This window comes from Siphateles boraxobius, unplaced genomic scaffold, assembly GCF_051911475.1.
Source record: "Siphateles boraxobius isolate OS27281-9 unplaced genomic scaffold, OSU_SipBor_1 12, whole genome shotgun sequence".
In the NCBI taxonomy this organism is placed as follows: domain Eukaryota; kingdom Metazoa; phylum Chordata; class Actinopteri; order Cypriniformes; family Leuciscidae; genus Siphateles; species Siphateles boraxobius.
In genome coordinates, this window is record NW_027508722.1 from 15,978,363 (window position 1) to 15,994,882 (window position 16,520).

At 45.6% G+C, this 16,520-nt stretch overlaps 1 protein-coding gene across 1 annotated transcript in view; it reads left to right on the forward strand.

Annotated features, from left to right (window-relative positions):
• Positions 1–2,489: 2,489 nt before the first annotated feature.
• The window catches only part of LOC143718159 (complement C4-like), a 106,958-nt gene continuing 92,927 nt past the window's right edge, over positions 2,490–16,520 (forward strand). The window contains exon 1 of the mRNA XM_077209233.1: positions 2,490–2,585. Coding sequence (XP_077065348.1) covers positions 2,509–2,585 — 77 coding nt within the window. The 5' untranslated portion in view covers positions 2,490–2,508. The remainder of the gene's footprint in view (positions 2,586–16,520) is intronic.

A 16,520-nucleotide genomic window follows, 5' to 3' on the forward strand; every position in this document is an offset into this window, starting at 1 on the left:
AGGGTTGTTATGGGGGGACCGCACTGTGGTTGCAGCCGTTGTGTGTGCTGACGCGCAAATACACTATTAACACCAGACAGAAGGAGATTCACGTCAACAGATGGAAAGAAGCGTAAATGGATGGAGAAGCATAGGTTACTGTAAAGCTACGTCTTAGTTGGTGCTTATCTTGGCGAAAGCCGAGTACAAATCAGCATGAAGTTTTAACATCTACTCTCGTGTAATGGAAATCATCATGGTTTTGATGTGTTCAGTTTAGTCCTGTGATCTTGTTTCCCCCTGTCTTTGTGATTTTGGTTTAGTCCTGTTAGTTTTTCCCTGTCTGTTTAATTAGAAATTCCCGTCACCTGTGTCTTATTAATTTTCCCGTTAGCCCCAGTACATTTAAGCCCTGTGTTTTCCCTCAGTGTTTGTTTGTCGTCGTAGATGTATGGTAGTGTGCTTTGAAGTGCTGGAGTGTTTCCTTTGTTCCTGTATGTTCCTGAAAGTTTATTTAGTTAATAGACTAACTGCATTCAAGTACCCGTGTCCTCGTCTTCGGCATCATGCACTAAACCTGACAATTACAGGCGAGGTCTTAGTGATTTAAAAGAAAAAGCTGATTACTTTATTTTACCTGGTAAGCTTCCTAAACAAAAGGGGAAATATGTTGTGTATTGAGTTACGGCTTAACCTATAGAGGGCGCTGTAGCGCACAATACATTGTACTGGATGTTGGTGAGAAGAAGAAAGAAAAATAATAACAATAAAGAAGTTCGGTTGAGCTAGCTTGCATGCTTTTGTTTGTTCTGCTGTGAATGAAAGATATAACACACTATATCACAATTAAATCCTGATCTAATCATGACAAACTATACATCATTGGAAAGGTCTAAGACTGCTAAATATATATCTTAGCACCGTTTCCCCTTTAAACGAGTCTCGGTGCATCCTTCGAAGGCCGTGTCGGCCGTGCACTTCATAGGATGCGGCCTTCAAAGGATGCACCCCCTGAATTGGGACACAGCTATAGGGTGCCTCTTAATATCCCTCCTCATTTCCTTGCTCCTCCATCAGATCCTTTGAGCACAGCTGATGGCAATTTGAAGTGACACTCGAGTGATCAAGTATTCCAATGTATAAAGCTTTCCTTAAATTCCCTCGTCGTCCTTTTTTGTCTTTGCAGCTTTCCCTCACATCCTACAGGGGGTGGAGCTGAGACGCGGGGAAAGGAAGCACCCATTGAGAAGCACCCATAACTGTTACACAAAGAAAGCAATAACATTGGACTTCTCTGTGGAGAAAATCCAACCTATTGAGCAAATAGATAGTCAAGACTATTCTTCTTGCTTGTGAGTCCTCTGGTCAACCATTTGGTGGTCAGGGCTCATTCCACCTGTAGTATGGCTTCTAAGCTTTATTATCTGGAGTTCTCTCCAAGACGTTTGTGATGCGGCGGACTGGTTCTTACCGCTCACATTCATCAGATTTTATAGCTTGGACCTGGACGCTGCCCCAACGTCTCAGGTGCTTAGTGTTGTGATGACAACAGGCTGACACTCAGGCATTTGAAAGTTTGGCGATTTGGGTATTCTCGTTCCCAAAGTGTCATCGACGCATCGCGAGTTCCCTCGAAAGGGAACGTCGCGGGTTACGACTGTAACTATAGTTCCCTGAGAAAGGGAACGAGATGACGCGTCGCCCTGCCATACTTCCTGCATCCCTGTGATCGACTTGCTTCGCCAATTTTCTAAGCTAATGCCGGTTGCACCGGATGCACTCTTATCTCTTCCTGGTCATGACGTCACCCGCCCGTGACGTTCATTCCTTCCATTGGACTAGTTGACATAGATGCTTCAGACGCATTCCCGCTGAAAGCGTTCCCAAAGCATCATCGACGCATCATCTCGTTCCCTTTCTCAGGGAACTATGGTTACAGTCGTAACCGGGGACGTTTTCATGCTAAAAGTTCATAATAAAGCATATATTCTAGTATTTGTCAATAAAGAATTATTAAATAATATTATCCTCTAAAAAGTATAATATATATTATCCTCTAAAATATAATATGTTTTTTATCACCTTTTTTATTGCATCACATATTTTACTAGTTATCATAAATTAGGTATCATTTGAAAGCTTACGAACTCAGAATTCATCCTGTAAAACCGTTTTGAAATTGGAGTTTACAAGTTGCGTTACCAGAGAATTATTTTATCGGGCTCCTCCCCTTTTCTGAATCATCATGTTTCATAATTTCTGATCAAAACCTTTTCTAACAGTTAAGGGGTTAAAATAGTCAGGGTCAATTTGACACCACAGATTAAAAACATTGCTGAAATTTGCACATAACAGGAGGGATGTGTATCGATTGAGAACACAGACACTGGTTGTGCAATGATAGAGACTGATAAACCCTGTTAATCCCTATAATAATATTCACTCAATTGCTCTTGTGAGACATTTGCATAGCAGAGCTGAGAGACCTAAATCTGCTTGGTATCCTCACAAAGGACTTACACACTCACCATGGAGGTACACATGCATCCTCTTCTCTATCTGCTATTGTGCATGAGTTGTGCTGTTCAGGGACATAACAATAAAAGGTAAGTATTACAGTATACAAATATTACTCATGTTTATTGTTATTGTTATTATTTTCATTATTATTATTATTATTATTATTATTATTATTATTAGTAGTAGTAGTATAATTTTAATAACAATAATGAAAAAAATATGGTATATAATTCCTTTAGCTGATTACACAAGTGGCTGAATAAGAATAAGAATATTATATATCAGTGATTTTCAAACTTTTTACACCAAAGTACCACCTCAGAAAATATTTGGCCCTCCAAGTACCACCATAATGACCAATATGAAAATACAGTAGCGTAGTACGCCTAACTATTCAGCTACAACTATGCACAGCTCAAAAACGAGGCAGTTTTATTTCTAATAAGAATATTTTTTTATTGTCAGCAACTTTAAACATTGTAAAAACACAGTTTGAATATTAACACTGCACTGTGCTGCTTACATACAGGTAACAAAAAAAAATCAAATGTATTGCACCTAAAAGTGAAATAAAAACTGTACTGGACTTAAAATATTAAGTAAAAAAAGTACTGTACTTAATAAAAAAAAGTCAACACAGGGTGTGTATTATTTAACCTTTTTACACGTACATTTAAAATATTATGGCTGACCCCCGTGAGTTTTTCAAGGCGACCCTTACTTAACTTATCACTTTATTGTTGCCATGGTGACGCGCATTGCTTGTCACGTGACACAGCAGCGCTGAGTGACTATCTGCTTTTATTTCCTTTTTTATTTAAAATATTCAGAAATGTGTTAGCTATGGCATGCAATATCTGATATTCCTATTGTCAAATACATGCAAGTGGAAGTGTTTTGTTGTTTAAACACCTTCATAATGATCGCGTTAGTTGAGCTATATGGGCGCCACACCCAGACAGCAACATAGTGTTGGCCCAGATCCGGGCCACATCTGGTACATGTGGATTCAACACGTACCGGATGTGGACCGGATCTGCGCCGACACTATATTGCTGTCTGGGCAGTTTGTGCCACTGTTCAGAGAATCGGATCTGTTGGATTTACAACACGTGAATTCATCCACTTCTCCCGAAATATATGAAAGTAATTGGGCGGAGAACTGGTAGAAGAAGACTACAGTAAACTTGAAATTTACTTACACAATGTGTATATCTGATATGAATAAAACTTGTCGTCTAATTTTAATGCAAATTATTATTATTGCCGCTTCCATAGACTTCTGTGTGTATTTTACAAATTCTAAATGTATTGTTACGATAGTTCTTGTGTATTTAAATTTCTGAAACCTTAAATAAACATTATTTGGTTGAAAACACTGAATAGTTGTGATATATGACAGCACTGAGCGCGTCCGTCTCTGGCTCAGTGCCAGCCAACGCGCGAAAGCACGTTTGAATTTAGCAGTTGATTACGTGATGCACTGACTGTTACACTCACATCGTTGTGATCGTACACTCCAGGGACCACACCGGTTTGATCGTACGTGCGAAATTCAGTGATTCCTCTGCGTACCACTAGAGGGAGCCTGAGTACAAATAGTGGTACGCGTACCACACTTTGAGAACCACTGTTATATATCAAATTGTGCATACATTTTGCAAATACAATACAATACAATACCTCTTACAATACAATACAACACAACACAATATTTATTTATAATAAATAAAACAACAAAAACAACACATTTAAAAACAACAAAGGTTGACCAAATTGCTGCACAAAAATAAAACTACAAGAAATTTTAAAAATAAAACTATGAAGAATAGAGAAATAAAACTAAATGAATAAAAGTAAAGCAATGATCAAACCAGTGGTCAAGGAATTTTGAATGCCAGAGAAAATAAGTATGTGTTTAGAGCAGACTGAAATAGAGGGGGCTAATCTGAAATGGAGAGGTAGTGTCACGATTAGCCCCACACTCCCTGGGTTATCACGGACGGTATCACGGACATTGACCTGTACTGATTACACCATACACCATACACCTGCACTGCACTGATTACACACACACACCTGCATCTCATTCACACACACACACACACACACACACACACACACATATAAACCACTTCCATGCACCACACCGGTGCGAAGTCTTGACTTTCCTGGCTGTCAATTCTGAGCGTTTCTCCCTGTGGATTGTTTATTACCTTGACCTTGGACTGTGTACTCCGTTTCTGATCGTTCTCTGCCTACCTCGATTTGGATTGCTTACTGGACCTTGCTTCTTGCTGCCTACTCTGACCATTGCCTGTTAACTGGTTTGTCTCTGCCTTGTCTTCGTTGCCCTGTTTGCTGTTGTTGATTCCTGCTTGTTTGACAACTCCAATAAAAGCTGCAAATGGATCCCCTTGTGTCTGCTGCATCATTACAGGTAGACTGTCTCAGAGTTTCAGGCCAGAGATCGCAAAGGCACAATCACCTTATTTTTGGAGTCTGTATAACATCTCTTCTCTAATTAGGTTTTTGGCATGAGGGCAGGACAACCTGTCACTCACATGAAATTGCGGCAATAGCAAACCACAACGATCCAGTCAATTCCTGATGGACAAAATCAAGTCCCGTCCTACATTTTTTTTTCTTTTTCAATAAGAAGTTTAACTCAGATTTACATCACAACAAGGAAGGAAAGACTATCACAACTGATTTCCATGCCTACTTTAATGCAATTAAATGGCATCTGACTTTAATGTAATAAAGGTCATTTGAGAAGGTCAGACATTTTTCCCTATTCTCGATGGTTGTTGGACAAGCAACTGTGTCTTCAGTCATGAGGGTCACAGGTCGAGTCCACTGAAGAGTTTGACAAAGGGTTGACTCTTTCTCGTGCCTCAGCTTTGAGCAATCAGCTGGATCAGGATGTGTTGTCTCTTGAATCATCCGGTCAAGCAGATAGCATATTGCTGACACCATCCAGCCAAGAGGAAGCGGATGTGGTTGAAGAAGGCAAGGGAAGTCTTCTCAATCTACCACCCCTGCATTCAAGGAATTGCTGGACATCATGGCCTGTGCCACGGCCAGGATCTGGCTTGGGGGCGTGAAAAACAGGAAGTTGTTTGTGGTAGGCTGGTCGAGCCAGGCAGATCTGCTAACAGATCTGGACAAGGGCCAGGGACTGCCCCCTGAAGCGGTTTCTAAACTTCTAAGCGTTCAGAAAATACATTCTGTGCTGATCCAGATCATTGCCTAGAGCCTCTTGGGGTTCTGGCCTGCCACCGTCCGAGGACCAGAGGCAGGGCCAGAGGGAGAATGTGGCCACTCGCACTCTCCCTTCCTCGAGGAGTCGAGATGCGAGGAAGTGGCCATATCTCAGGGAATGATTAATAAGAAGCGCTCCAGTAAAGACCCGAATGCTGACAGGAAATAACATCTCTTCTTTTCCCTCTATCTTCTAATATTTTCCCATTGAGTTGGGTATACTTAACAAAATGTTCCTTTCTAAACATAGTTGGGTTCAAAGTAGGGTTCGCTCCCTTTTTGGATTGGGGAAACTAAATACTATGATCATAGCAATTGGTATTCCTGCTATTTAGTTTGCTACCCCAACCCAACTACTACGATGGGTTCTAATTAGGGGTTTGCTTCTACTGGCCTAGTTAACCCTTGTGTGTGTTAGGGGACATTCCTCCTTGTTATTTGTCACTCAATAATGGTCCAGTGCTTAAAAAAACTACATATCAGTATATGTCAAGCTTTGTATCTCCAGCTGGTCTTTTCTTCTAATTCTGTAATGCTAAGTTTATTACAAGAATCTGTTGCATTAAAGTATTTGCCAGTCATGTGCCACAACCTACTATATGAAATTTGAGCTGCATTTTCCCCAGGAGTATTGGTATTGCCAAGGATGACAGGGGAATATTAAAAAATAACAAAACTACAACATCTCCCTGTGGCAGATGGTTCCTGAGAGCTGTGTCAGAAAAGAAAAGGATGTCACAGACAGGCCATTTTTTCATAGAGCTCTGCCTTTGGGGCTAAAGTAGCACGGTGGGCAGGGAGGAAGGTTCTATTGAGGCTGATACTTCCCCTGCTATAGAGGCATAGAATCTAAAGGATCATCTATTTTCGTGGTAGATAATGGCTTAGGGGTGCGTTTCCCAACCCTCTTCCTGGAGGCACACCAACACTACACATTTTCCAACTCTTCCTAATCAGATCCGAACAGAGGAGTGGTTTGTTTCTGTCGACCTGAAGGACGCCTATTTCCACATCCGGGTCATTTCACGGCATGGGAGGTTCCTCAGGTTCGCCTTTGGGGATGGGTGTCCCAATATCGGGTCCTTCCATTTGGTCTGGCTTTGGCTCCACGGATGTTCTCCAAGTGCATGGATGCAGCTCTGCCCCCTTTGAGGCACCAGGGCATCCTTGTACTAAGTAACCTAGACGACTGGCTCATTCTGGCTCTATACAGAGAGTTAGTGTTGTCACAGGGACATCCTTCTCCACCATCCCCCGACTCGTGGTCTCACACTGAATGCTTAGAAGAGCATCTTGACACTTTCTCAGCAGACCATTTTCTTGGGTGTCCAGCTCGATTTCTCTACCAATGCAGACCCGCTTGGCCCCTGCTCGAGTTTCCAGTCTCTGTGCATGCATGGCCCATTTCAGGCTCAGCCATCACGTCTCGGTTGGCACATGTAGCAAACTTCTGGGGCTCAAGGCAGCCACCTCTCCTGTCCTGCCTTTGGGTCTGCTTTATAAGAAGCTATTCCTGTGTTGAATGAAACTCAGAGGCATTTGCCCTTCTTGGCCAGCTTTCTGTCAGCTGAGAGTATCGCATAGTTGCCCTCATGCTCTCTGGAGGTGGAAAAACCCTCTCTTTTTTCTTCAAGTGGTCAAGATGGGCGTGGTCTGCCACTGTCAGGTTATCAGGGAGGTTATCATATCTTAAACTCCCTGACTCGTTGGGATGTGGTCTTCAAGGGTCATTGTGTTTGGACGGGCAAGTATCTCTCTGGTTGACTCTCTTTAGCAAGCTGGCAACATTCGCACTCCTTACACCAACGAGTAATGTCTGTGAACATACTTGGCCAATAACACTGACGTCTAATCAAATCACTAGTACGTTCGACTCCCTGATGACCATGCTGTTGATGCAGCTGCTCTAAAAGTTCCTGCTTCATTAAATCAGGCAATACTAACTGATAACAATCTTCTCCCCCATCAGGACGGAAGATTTGCCGATACAGTACTCCCTCCTTCTCTACCAATCGGTCCCACTGTTGCAACAGGGTAAGAACTGGCTTAGCTAGCTGGCGCCGCTCTTCGGGCATCGGACTCTTACCCCGTTCCCAGAACTGCAACACCGGACCAATGATGGAATCATCCTCCTGCATAATACGCAAGTCAGAGACAGAGTAACTAGGTAGGGCACTGATCTCATTTGCCGTGGCCTGCACTACACCACCTGCCCTCACCGCTTGCTGTAGTAACTCAGGCACCGAGATACCAGCGGGCAAACCCTCAATATCATCCAGATCGATAGGGTTCTGTCGGGACAGAGCGTCTGCATTGCCATTACTCCTCCCGGACCTATACCTCACCTCAAAATCAAAGGCAGCCAGCTCAGCAGCCCAGCACTGTTCAGTGGCTCCAAGCTTTTCCGTGGTCAAGTGACTCAGGGGGTTATTATCGGTAAACACAAGGCACTTATGTCCCAACAGATACTCTCTGAATTTCTCCACCATGGCCCACTTGAGCGCCAGAAACTACAATTTCATGGAACTGTAATTGTTCATGTTACGCTCAGTGGGCCTCAAGCTTCGGCTGGCATATGCTATGGGTCGCACTTTCCCATCACATTCTTGGGAGAGTACAGCGCCTAAGCCTCCATAACTAGCATCTACCTCCAAAATGAAGGTTCGGGAAAAATCTGCATAAGCAAGTACAGGTGCAGAGATTAATTTACTCTTCAATGCCTCAAATGCCTCCTGACACTGTTGCATCCACACCTGAGCTAAATTCTGCCCCTTCCTTTTCCCTGACTTACCTCCAGCAACTTCAGCTACTAGTCTATGTAGAGGAGCCACTAACTTAGGAAATCCCTCAACGAAGCGCCTGTAATAGCTCGCAAACCCCAAGAATGTCCTCAATTCAGAGACAGTGGTTGAGCGACGCCACTGTGCCATGGCCTCAATTTTGCCCGGATCGGTCGCCACTCCATTTGTCGATATGACCCAAACATCTTACGTCCTATTTGAAAAAGCCGCATTTCTGCAATTTTGCCTTGAGCCCTTCTCTCTCCAAACGGCCCAAGACCATTTCCAACCTCTCTAAATGTTGGGCTACCGAAGCAGAAAACACAAAAATGTCATCAAGATATAACAGCAGTGACTGACATTGCTGGTCACCGAATAAGCGCTCCATCAACCTCTGGAACGTGCTTGGCGCATTACAGAGGCCGAACGGCATACTATTGAATTCAAATAGCCCGAAGGGCGTAAAGAATGCAGTTTTTGGCCTTTCATGCTCTGACACCGGAACCTGTAGGTACCCGCTGGCTAAATCCAACGTGGAAAACCAGCGGGTCCCCGACAGCGAATCTAATGACTCCTCAATGCGGGGAAGGGGAAAGGCATCCTTCCTAGTTTTGGCTTTCAGGTGACCTTTACCAACACGATAGGCGATGCAAACGGACTACTGCTCTCATGAACTATGCCAGCCTCCAATAATTGGTTAATATGAGTTTTTACTACCTCATATTCAGGGGGAATACACCTATATCGCTGGCGCACAGGGACGTCATCCAGCACCAGAATATCATAGGAAATTAGACGAGTACAACCCAAATCTCCCTCATGACATGAAAACACTGCTTCATACTTCCGTAAAGAAGCCCTAACCTGATCCTGCTCTACAGCAGGCAGAACGGATAAATCAAGAGACTCACCCCCTGCACTATGGGACTGTACTGTGGCAACTGTTGCCTTAACTTCGACAACCCCTTGTGGCAGGCTAACTAAATAGAATTCTTTCACACTTCCCACCACCGTGGTAGGACGAAGCACCACATCCGCTGTGCCAACGTTTACCATGGGCACATATACGGTGCCTCGATCGACCTGTACCAAGGCCGGTGAGGCCAAAAGTCCCGCGGGAAGGCCCGACTCAGGGGGCTCAAACAACACAGTTCTGCCCTCATATTGGGCTGAACAGGTTGTGGCAACCCACTTAATGGTGCCTCCTGGGATGCGTTGCACTACCTGTTTGGAGTGGTCCTTTACGCTCAAATGTTGACAATATTTAAAAGCCCTTGATACACCTGGAAGTTGCATAACCATATGAAGATCAAAAAGTGCGGTGCCATGTTGGCCGAAGAGCTGCTGGTAACACCGGCTGAGTATTTTCATCCCCAGCACTCCGGGGACATCTGCACTCAGACCACCAGGAGGATCACTAACCACCAGCTTCTTTCTTCTAAAGTGTAGAAAACTCAGAAGCGAAGACCAGGAGACTTGGGGGTATCTTTTAAGCAGAGTTCTTTATTGCTGTGGCATCGCTGGAGTCTTCCCAAGTCTAACTAAGGGAAACGTTCCCTTGCAATTTATAAACATTTTAGGGGCAGGGCTTAACATTTTGATGAACAAAGCATGTAAATGATGTATACCGGTTTAAGAAACCTGCCCTATACTGAGAGTGTTACCAAATCCAATCCAATCAGCATAACTATTCAAACAGTGAAACTACCAAAGTTTCAGTAATCTGCTTACAATAGAGAGAAACAGGAATATCAGGCTGGATAGAGAGCCAATCAGCCAGATACAGAAAAACAGGATTTGCCGGACTCTCTTGCTGGAAAACTGTTTCACAGCAAATATCATCATCATCATAACCTTAAATGCTGAATTCAGTATACGAAACTGTCTCAGTTTATATACTATTGTATTGGAACCTCAATTAAACATTTAATACATTTTTAACACTACAAGGACGTGTAGTCCTTCACAATCTACTGCAAATTCTCATTCAGGTCGAGATCCACTTATTGTCATGATTCATAAATCTGTGTGTTCTTTCCTGGAGTTTATGTCTGGTGTGTATGGGGATGTGGGTGTGTTCAGTGCGTTTGTGTTGCCTAATAACTACAGCTGATCACTCTAATTAGAGGCTCAGTTGTGGCTTGTAAGCTGTCCTTATCTAGCTGGCGTGTGCAATGTGTGTTGTCGGTTCGTCACTGTAGTTCGGTTCAGTGTAAGTGTGGATGGAAGCGGACAAGGGTCAGCGTGACTGGGTCTCGTACGGCTTTATTTATTCTCAGAACACACAAAACAACAGTTGCGCCACATGCGCCTTCATCGTAGTAAGTACTACAGCAAAATTCACGAACACTCTTTCCAAACTCTTTCCGCTATAAAAGTACTCAGTCCATTTGATAGACTCCAGCTCTCTTGTCTCAGGTGTCTGTACGAGTCCCCAATCCTTCTGTCTCTCCCATTCTCTCTTACCAGCCAGCTTATATCCCGTCTCCCCACGCCAATCACTGCAATCAGACACGGGTGTTCGTCATTTTGCACTTGACCTACTTAATTACCGCTCGGCTCCCTCCTCGCTCTCTCACTGCAGACTTCGCTGAACCACGCCCCCCTCGCCACAGTCACTCTTGTCTGTTCTCTCACCCAGTTCCCCCCCGAACAGAGGGTGAACTCCCGTCCCAAGAGATAATAGTGGGGGGCACATTTCTTTGGGTTGGCCGTGAGCCCCACTTCCCGCAGAGTCCTGAGCACAGCTCGCAAATGCTGCATATGCCACTGCCAGTCGTTACTATAGATGATATCATCCAAGTAAGCAGCGGCATATGCAGTATGCGGCCGGAGAATTCTGTCCATCAGGTGCTGCAAGGTCGCTGGAGCCCCGAACAAGCCGAAAGGAGGAGTAACAAATTGGTGTAATGCGAACGGCGTTGTGAAAGCGTTTTTTTCTTTGAATATTGGAGTTAAGGGGATCTGCCAATATCCTTTTGTCAAATCCAGTGTCGAATAAAATCGAACGGTACCAAGCCGATCAAGTAATTCGTCAACCCGAGGCATTGGATACACGTCGAATTTCGACGCAGCATTCACCCTGCGATAATCCACACAGAGCCGTCGGTTTTAGGCACTAAAACTATCGGGCTTGCCCAGTCACTGTTGGATTCTTCTATTATCCCCATGTCCAGCATAGCCTCTAATTCATTCTGAACTATATTCTTTTTATGTTCAGGTAAGCGATATGGCCGGCTACGCACTACTACGCCCGGCTCGGTCTCAACGTGGTGCTGAATGTGGTTCGTCCGACCAGGCAGGGGCGAGAACACATCAGCAAATTCTGCTTGTAAATTGCGTATATCAGTGATTTGGGAAGGCGAGAGGTGGTCCCCTCCAAATGCCAGAGCGAGAGATTGTGACCGAGATCCTCCTCCCCACTCACCATCGTCGCCAACATCACTGATTCTGCCTCATTCCACTTTTTGAATCAATTCCACTTATCTGTTCAGATGACCTCATAGTCGAGATCCCCAACTCGCCGTGTGACCTCAAAGGGTCCTTGCCACTTCACGAGTAATTTAGAACTGGACGTGGGGAGCAATACAAGTACTTTATCTCCCGGTGCAAATTCACTTAGTCTAGCCCCCCTGTTGTACAGCCGACTCTGTTTGTCCTGGGCCTGTAACAAATCCTCCATAGAAAGCCGCCCCAAGGTGTGGAGTTTTGTTCTCAGGTCCATGACATATTGAATTTCATTCTTACTATTCGAAGGTCCGTCCTCCCAAGTTTCTCTAAGCATGTCCAGTACTCCGCGGGGCTGACGCCCATAGAGAAGCTTGAACGGGGAAAACCCCGTGGAGGCTTGGGGGACCTCGCGTACAGCGGACAAGAGGGGTTCTAGCCACTTATCCCAATTTTTGGCATCTTCCCGCACAAACTTTCGAATCATGGATTTCAGCGTGCGATAAAATCGTTCCACCAGGCCGTCTGTTTGTGGGTGATAGACGCTGGTGCGAATCGATTTAATGCCCAACAATTCGTAGAGTTCGCGAATGGTTTGTGACATGAACACATGCCTTGGTCGGTGAGAATCTCTTTTGGGATTACCACCCGGGAGATTAACTGAAACAGTGCGCTCGCCACACTTTTAGCGGAAAATATTGCAGAGCGGCACTGCTTCTGGGTATAGCGTTGCATAATCCACTAAGACTAATGCAAAGCTATGGCCCAGTGCGGATTGCTCTAATGGCCCGATGAGGTCCATACTAATTCTCTCGAAGGGGACCTCCATTAAAGGAAGAGGGCACAAAGGTGCTTTTGGGTTGGCCTGTGGGGTCACCAGCTGACATTCGCGACAAGACGCGCACCACTTGCGCACGTTCTCATGAATGCCCGGCCAAAAAAAACGGGTCATTAGACGATTTAGTGTAGCTGTCGGCCCTAAATGCCCAGCCATCGGATTACAGTGAGCCGCCTGGAATTACTTTTCCTGGCGGCTTTTCGGAATTAATAACTGTGTTGTATCTTGCTTTGACTGGGTGTCCTGGGTCACCCGATATCTTTTATAATTGCGAAATAAGGATATGAGAGTGGTCGGTCTGGGTGAAGAGGCTGCCCATCGATCGTGCAGACCTGGTCAAACGCATTTTTGAGCGTCTCATCCCGGGACTGTTCCAGAGGAAAATCATCACGCTCTGAGAGATCCCTTCTTTTAACAGCGCTCCGTTCCTCTGGCAGAGGCTCGAGAGGTCCTGGTACAGCCTCACCCACCTGAGCGACCACCCCCTTCCCCCGCTTCCTTTTTGTCCCAGAGGCACCCGCACACAAATGTCCCAATAGTGCTTTAAACCCCGGCCAATTTGTCCCCAAAATCAGCGGATGCCGGAGGTGCGTGCTAACAGCCACCTCCACACTATGCTTTTGGCCCCGAAATTGAATAGTGACCGCCCCAGGTCTCGGCCGACCTCTCAAATAGGTCCAAGAAAGCCTCTGGGTCGTCAGATGGACCCATCTTGTTGAGAGGCATGGGCGGGGCCGAGGCCGCGACTGGCGATGATGGTGTGGCCCGAACCTCCCTGTCCAACCAGCTCCGGAACAGCTAGCGGTCCTCCTGCTGGGCTCTGAGGAGCACCTTGAAGCGGCACTCTTACTCCTCCTTCACGGCCAGCAGGGCTTGATGTTGCTCTTGATGTAATCCCGCGAGCGCGTGGATGATATCCGCAAACGGCACACCGAACGGGGACTGTATGGCAGCGACTTTCTCTTCCATTCCGGGTTTCGGCACCAGTGTAGTTCGGTTCAGTGTAGGTGTGGATGGAAGAGGACAAGGGTCGGCGTGACTGGGTCTCATACGGCTTTATTTATTTCTCAGAACAAACAAAACAACAGTTGCGCCACATGCGCCTTCAACGTAGTAAGTACTACAGCAGCGTTCACAAACACTCTTTCCAAACTCTTTCAGCTATAAAAGCACTCAGTCCATTTGATAGACTGCAGCTCTCTTGTCACAGGTGTCCGTACGAGTCCCCAGTCCTTCTCTCTCTCCCATTCTCTCGTACCAGCCAGCTTATATCCGGACTCCCCACACCAATCACTGCAATCAGACACAGGTGTTCGTCATTTTGCACTTGACCTACTTACTTACCGCTCTGCTCCCTCCGCGCTCTCTCACTGCAGACTTCACTGAACCACGCCTCCCTCGCCACAGTCACTCTTGTCTGTTCTCTCACCCAGTTCCTGTTGGAGTCTCCATGCGGTTTTGCCTTCCTCGTCTTGCTTCCAGGCATTACGGAATTCAGGTCGCCCGCCTGCAACCTGTAGCGTTTTGAGTGTTGTTCGCCGTTTGCCTCTAATAAAGCTGTCTTTTACTTGAACTTGGATCTTGGGACTCATTATTGTGACAGAACGAACCGACCACGATGGATCCAGCATGTATGGCCGAATTGAGGGAAATTCTGTCGAAGAGCGATACTCGCATGCAACAGCAGGAGGAACAGAAGATGGCCACGGGTCGCGCTGTCCAGGCGTTGATGACCCAAGTTTCGTAAATAACTACCCAGCTGCAACAACTAAGGACTGAGTCGACTTCTGTGCAACATCGAGAGACCACTACCCCACCTGTTTCTGTCGCTCAGACCACTCATGCTACTCGTGGAGTCTTCTGCCTCCAGCGTTCTATTCCGCTGAGCCCCATTTATGTAGTTCATTTTTGACTAAATGTTCCCTGTACATCTCTCTCTGCAACCTTCATCTTTTCCCACTGAGGAGTCTAAAGTGGCTTTTGTTATAACTCTATTGTCGGGTTGAGGGGCCACTTGGGAAACTACTGTTTGGGAACAGGGACTACCTTGCTGTGTTTCTTTGGAAACATTTTCTCATGAGATCAGAAAGGTCTTTGATCGTGCCGCTGCGCGACTGCTCGCGGAGTTGCATCAAGGAGATTGTCCAGTAACGGACTACTCTGTTGAATTCCGCACATTGGCTGCGGGGTGTGGCTGGAATTTAGAGGCTAAATGGGACATGTTTTTATATTGACTTTCTGATTCCGTCAAGGATGAGATTTACACCTTGGACATACCAACGGGGGTGGATAAACTCATAGACTTGGCCATTCAAGTGGATACTAGATTACGACGACGGGGACCACGGACACAGCGAGAGTGGCCTATCAGCGCACAGACTAATGTAGCTTTTTCTCCAGGTGAAGCTATGGTGTCTTTTCCAGGTCCTGAGCCCATGCAGATGGGCAGATACCGTCGATCACAGCAAGAGAAGCAGAGAAGGAGAGAAAGGGGACTATGTTTGTATTGTGGAGCCGCTAGTCACATCCCTCTGCACTGTCCAGTAAAAGCCAGCACCCACCAGTAGGTAAGAGGTTACTGACGAGTGGAACTACACTGACTAAATCCTCTTTTTCAGCTACTCATCTTTCTGTCAGTTTAAAGTTGTTTCCACAGAGTTTTGACTGTGAAGCTCGTGGACTCAGGGGCCGAGGGAAATTTTTTCGACATTAATCTGGCTCACAAACTCATGATACCTGTGGTAACGCTCTCTCAACCCGTCTCTATAGTTGCGCTAAATGGTCAACTATTACCCTCCGTCACCCATTCCACGGCCTCCTTAAGACTCATCACCTCTGGTAATCACTCAGAGGACATTGAATTTCTCTTGATTGACACTCCTTCTGTTCCTGTGGTTCTGGGACACCCCTGGTTGGTGCTCCATAACCCCCATATTAACTGGCGTATGAATTCTGTTCTCGCTTGGAGTGAATTTTATCATACTGCTTGTTTGTTGTCTGCGTGTTCCTCTTTGTCTTGTTCTGTCTTTCAGGATGAACACACGGATTTGTCTAACGTGGACCTGAAGGGAGTGTTCAGTAAGTCTCAAGCTGCTTCTCTACCTCCGCATCGTCCCTATGACTGTGCTATAGACTAATTTCTAGGTACGTCTCCGCCTAAGGGCAAGTTATATTCGCTTTCCTCTCCGGAAAGGGAGGTCATGGAGAAATATATTTCTGATTCTTTAGCAGCGAAGATCATCTGCCCCTCTTCTTCTCCGGCAGGTGCATGGTTCTTTTTGTGAAAAAGAAAGATGGCTCTCTTCGTCCCTGGATCGTCTATTTGGGGCTGAATGACATCACGGTGAAGAATACCTATCCTTTACCACTGCTGTCATCAGCCTTTGAGCGTCTGCAGGGGGCCTCAGTTTTCACAAAATTTGATCTCCGCAACGCTTATCATTTGGTTCGCATAAGAGAGGGGAATGAATGGAAAATCGCTTTCAATACCCCCAGGAGGCATTTTGAATATTTCATTTATGTTCACCTTAATGACATACTGATATTTTCTCATTCTCTCCAGGAACATGTTCAACAAGTCCGCCAAAAGGTTAAACTGTTAAACAGGAAGTTATCAGACGGGGTCATTGTTCCAAGGTAGCTTGACATCCGGGGGTTAAGCGTTTCTCGTTTCTCGTTAAACAACGGTTCTG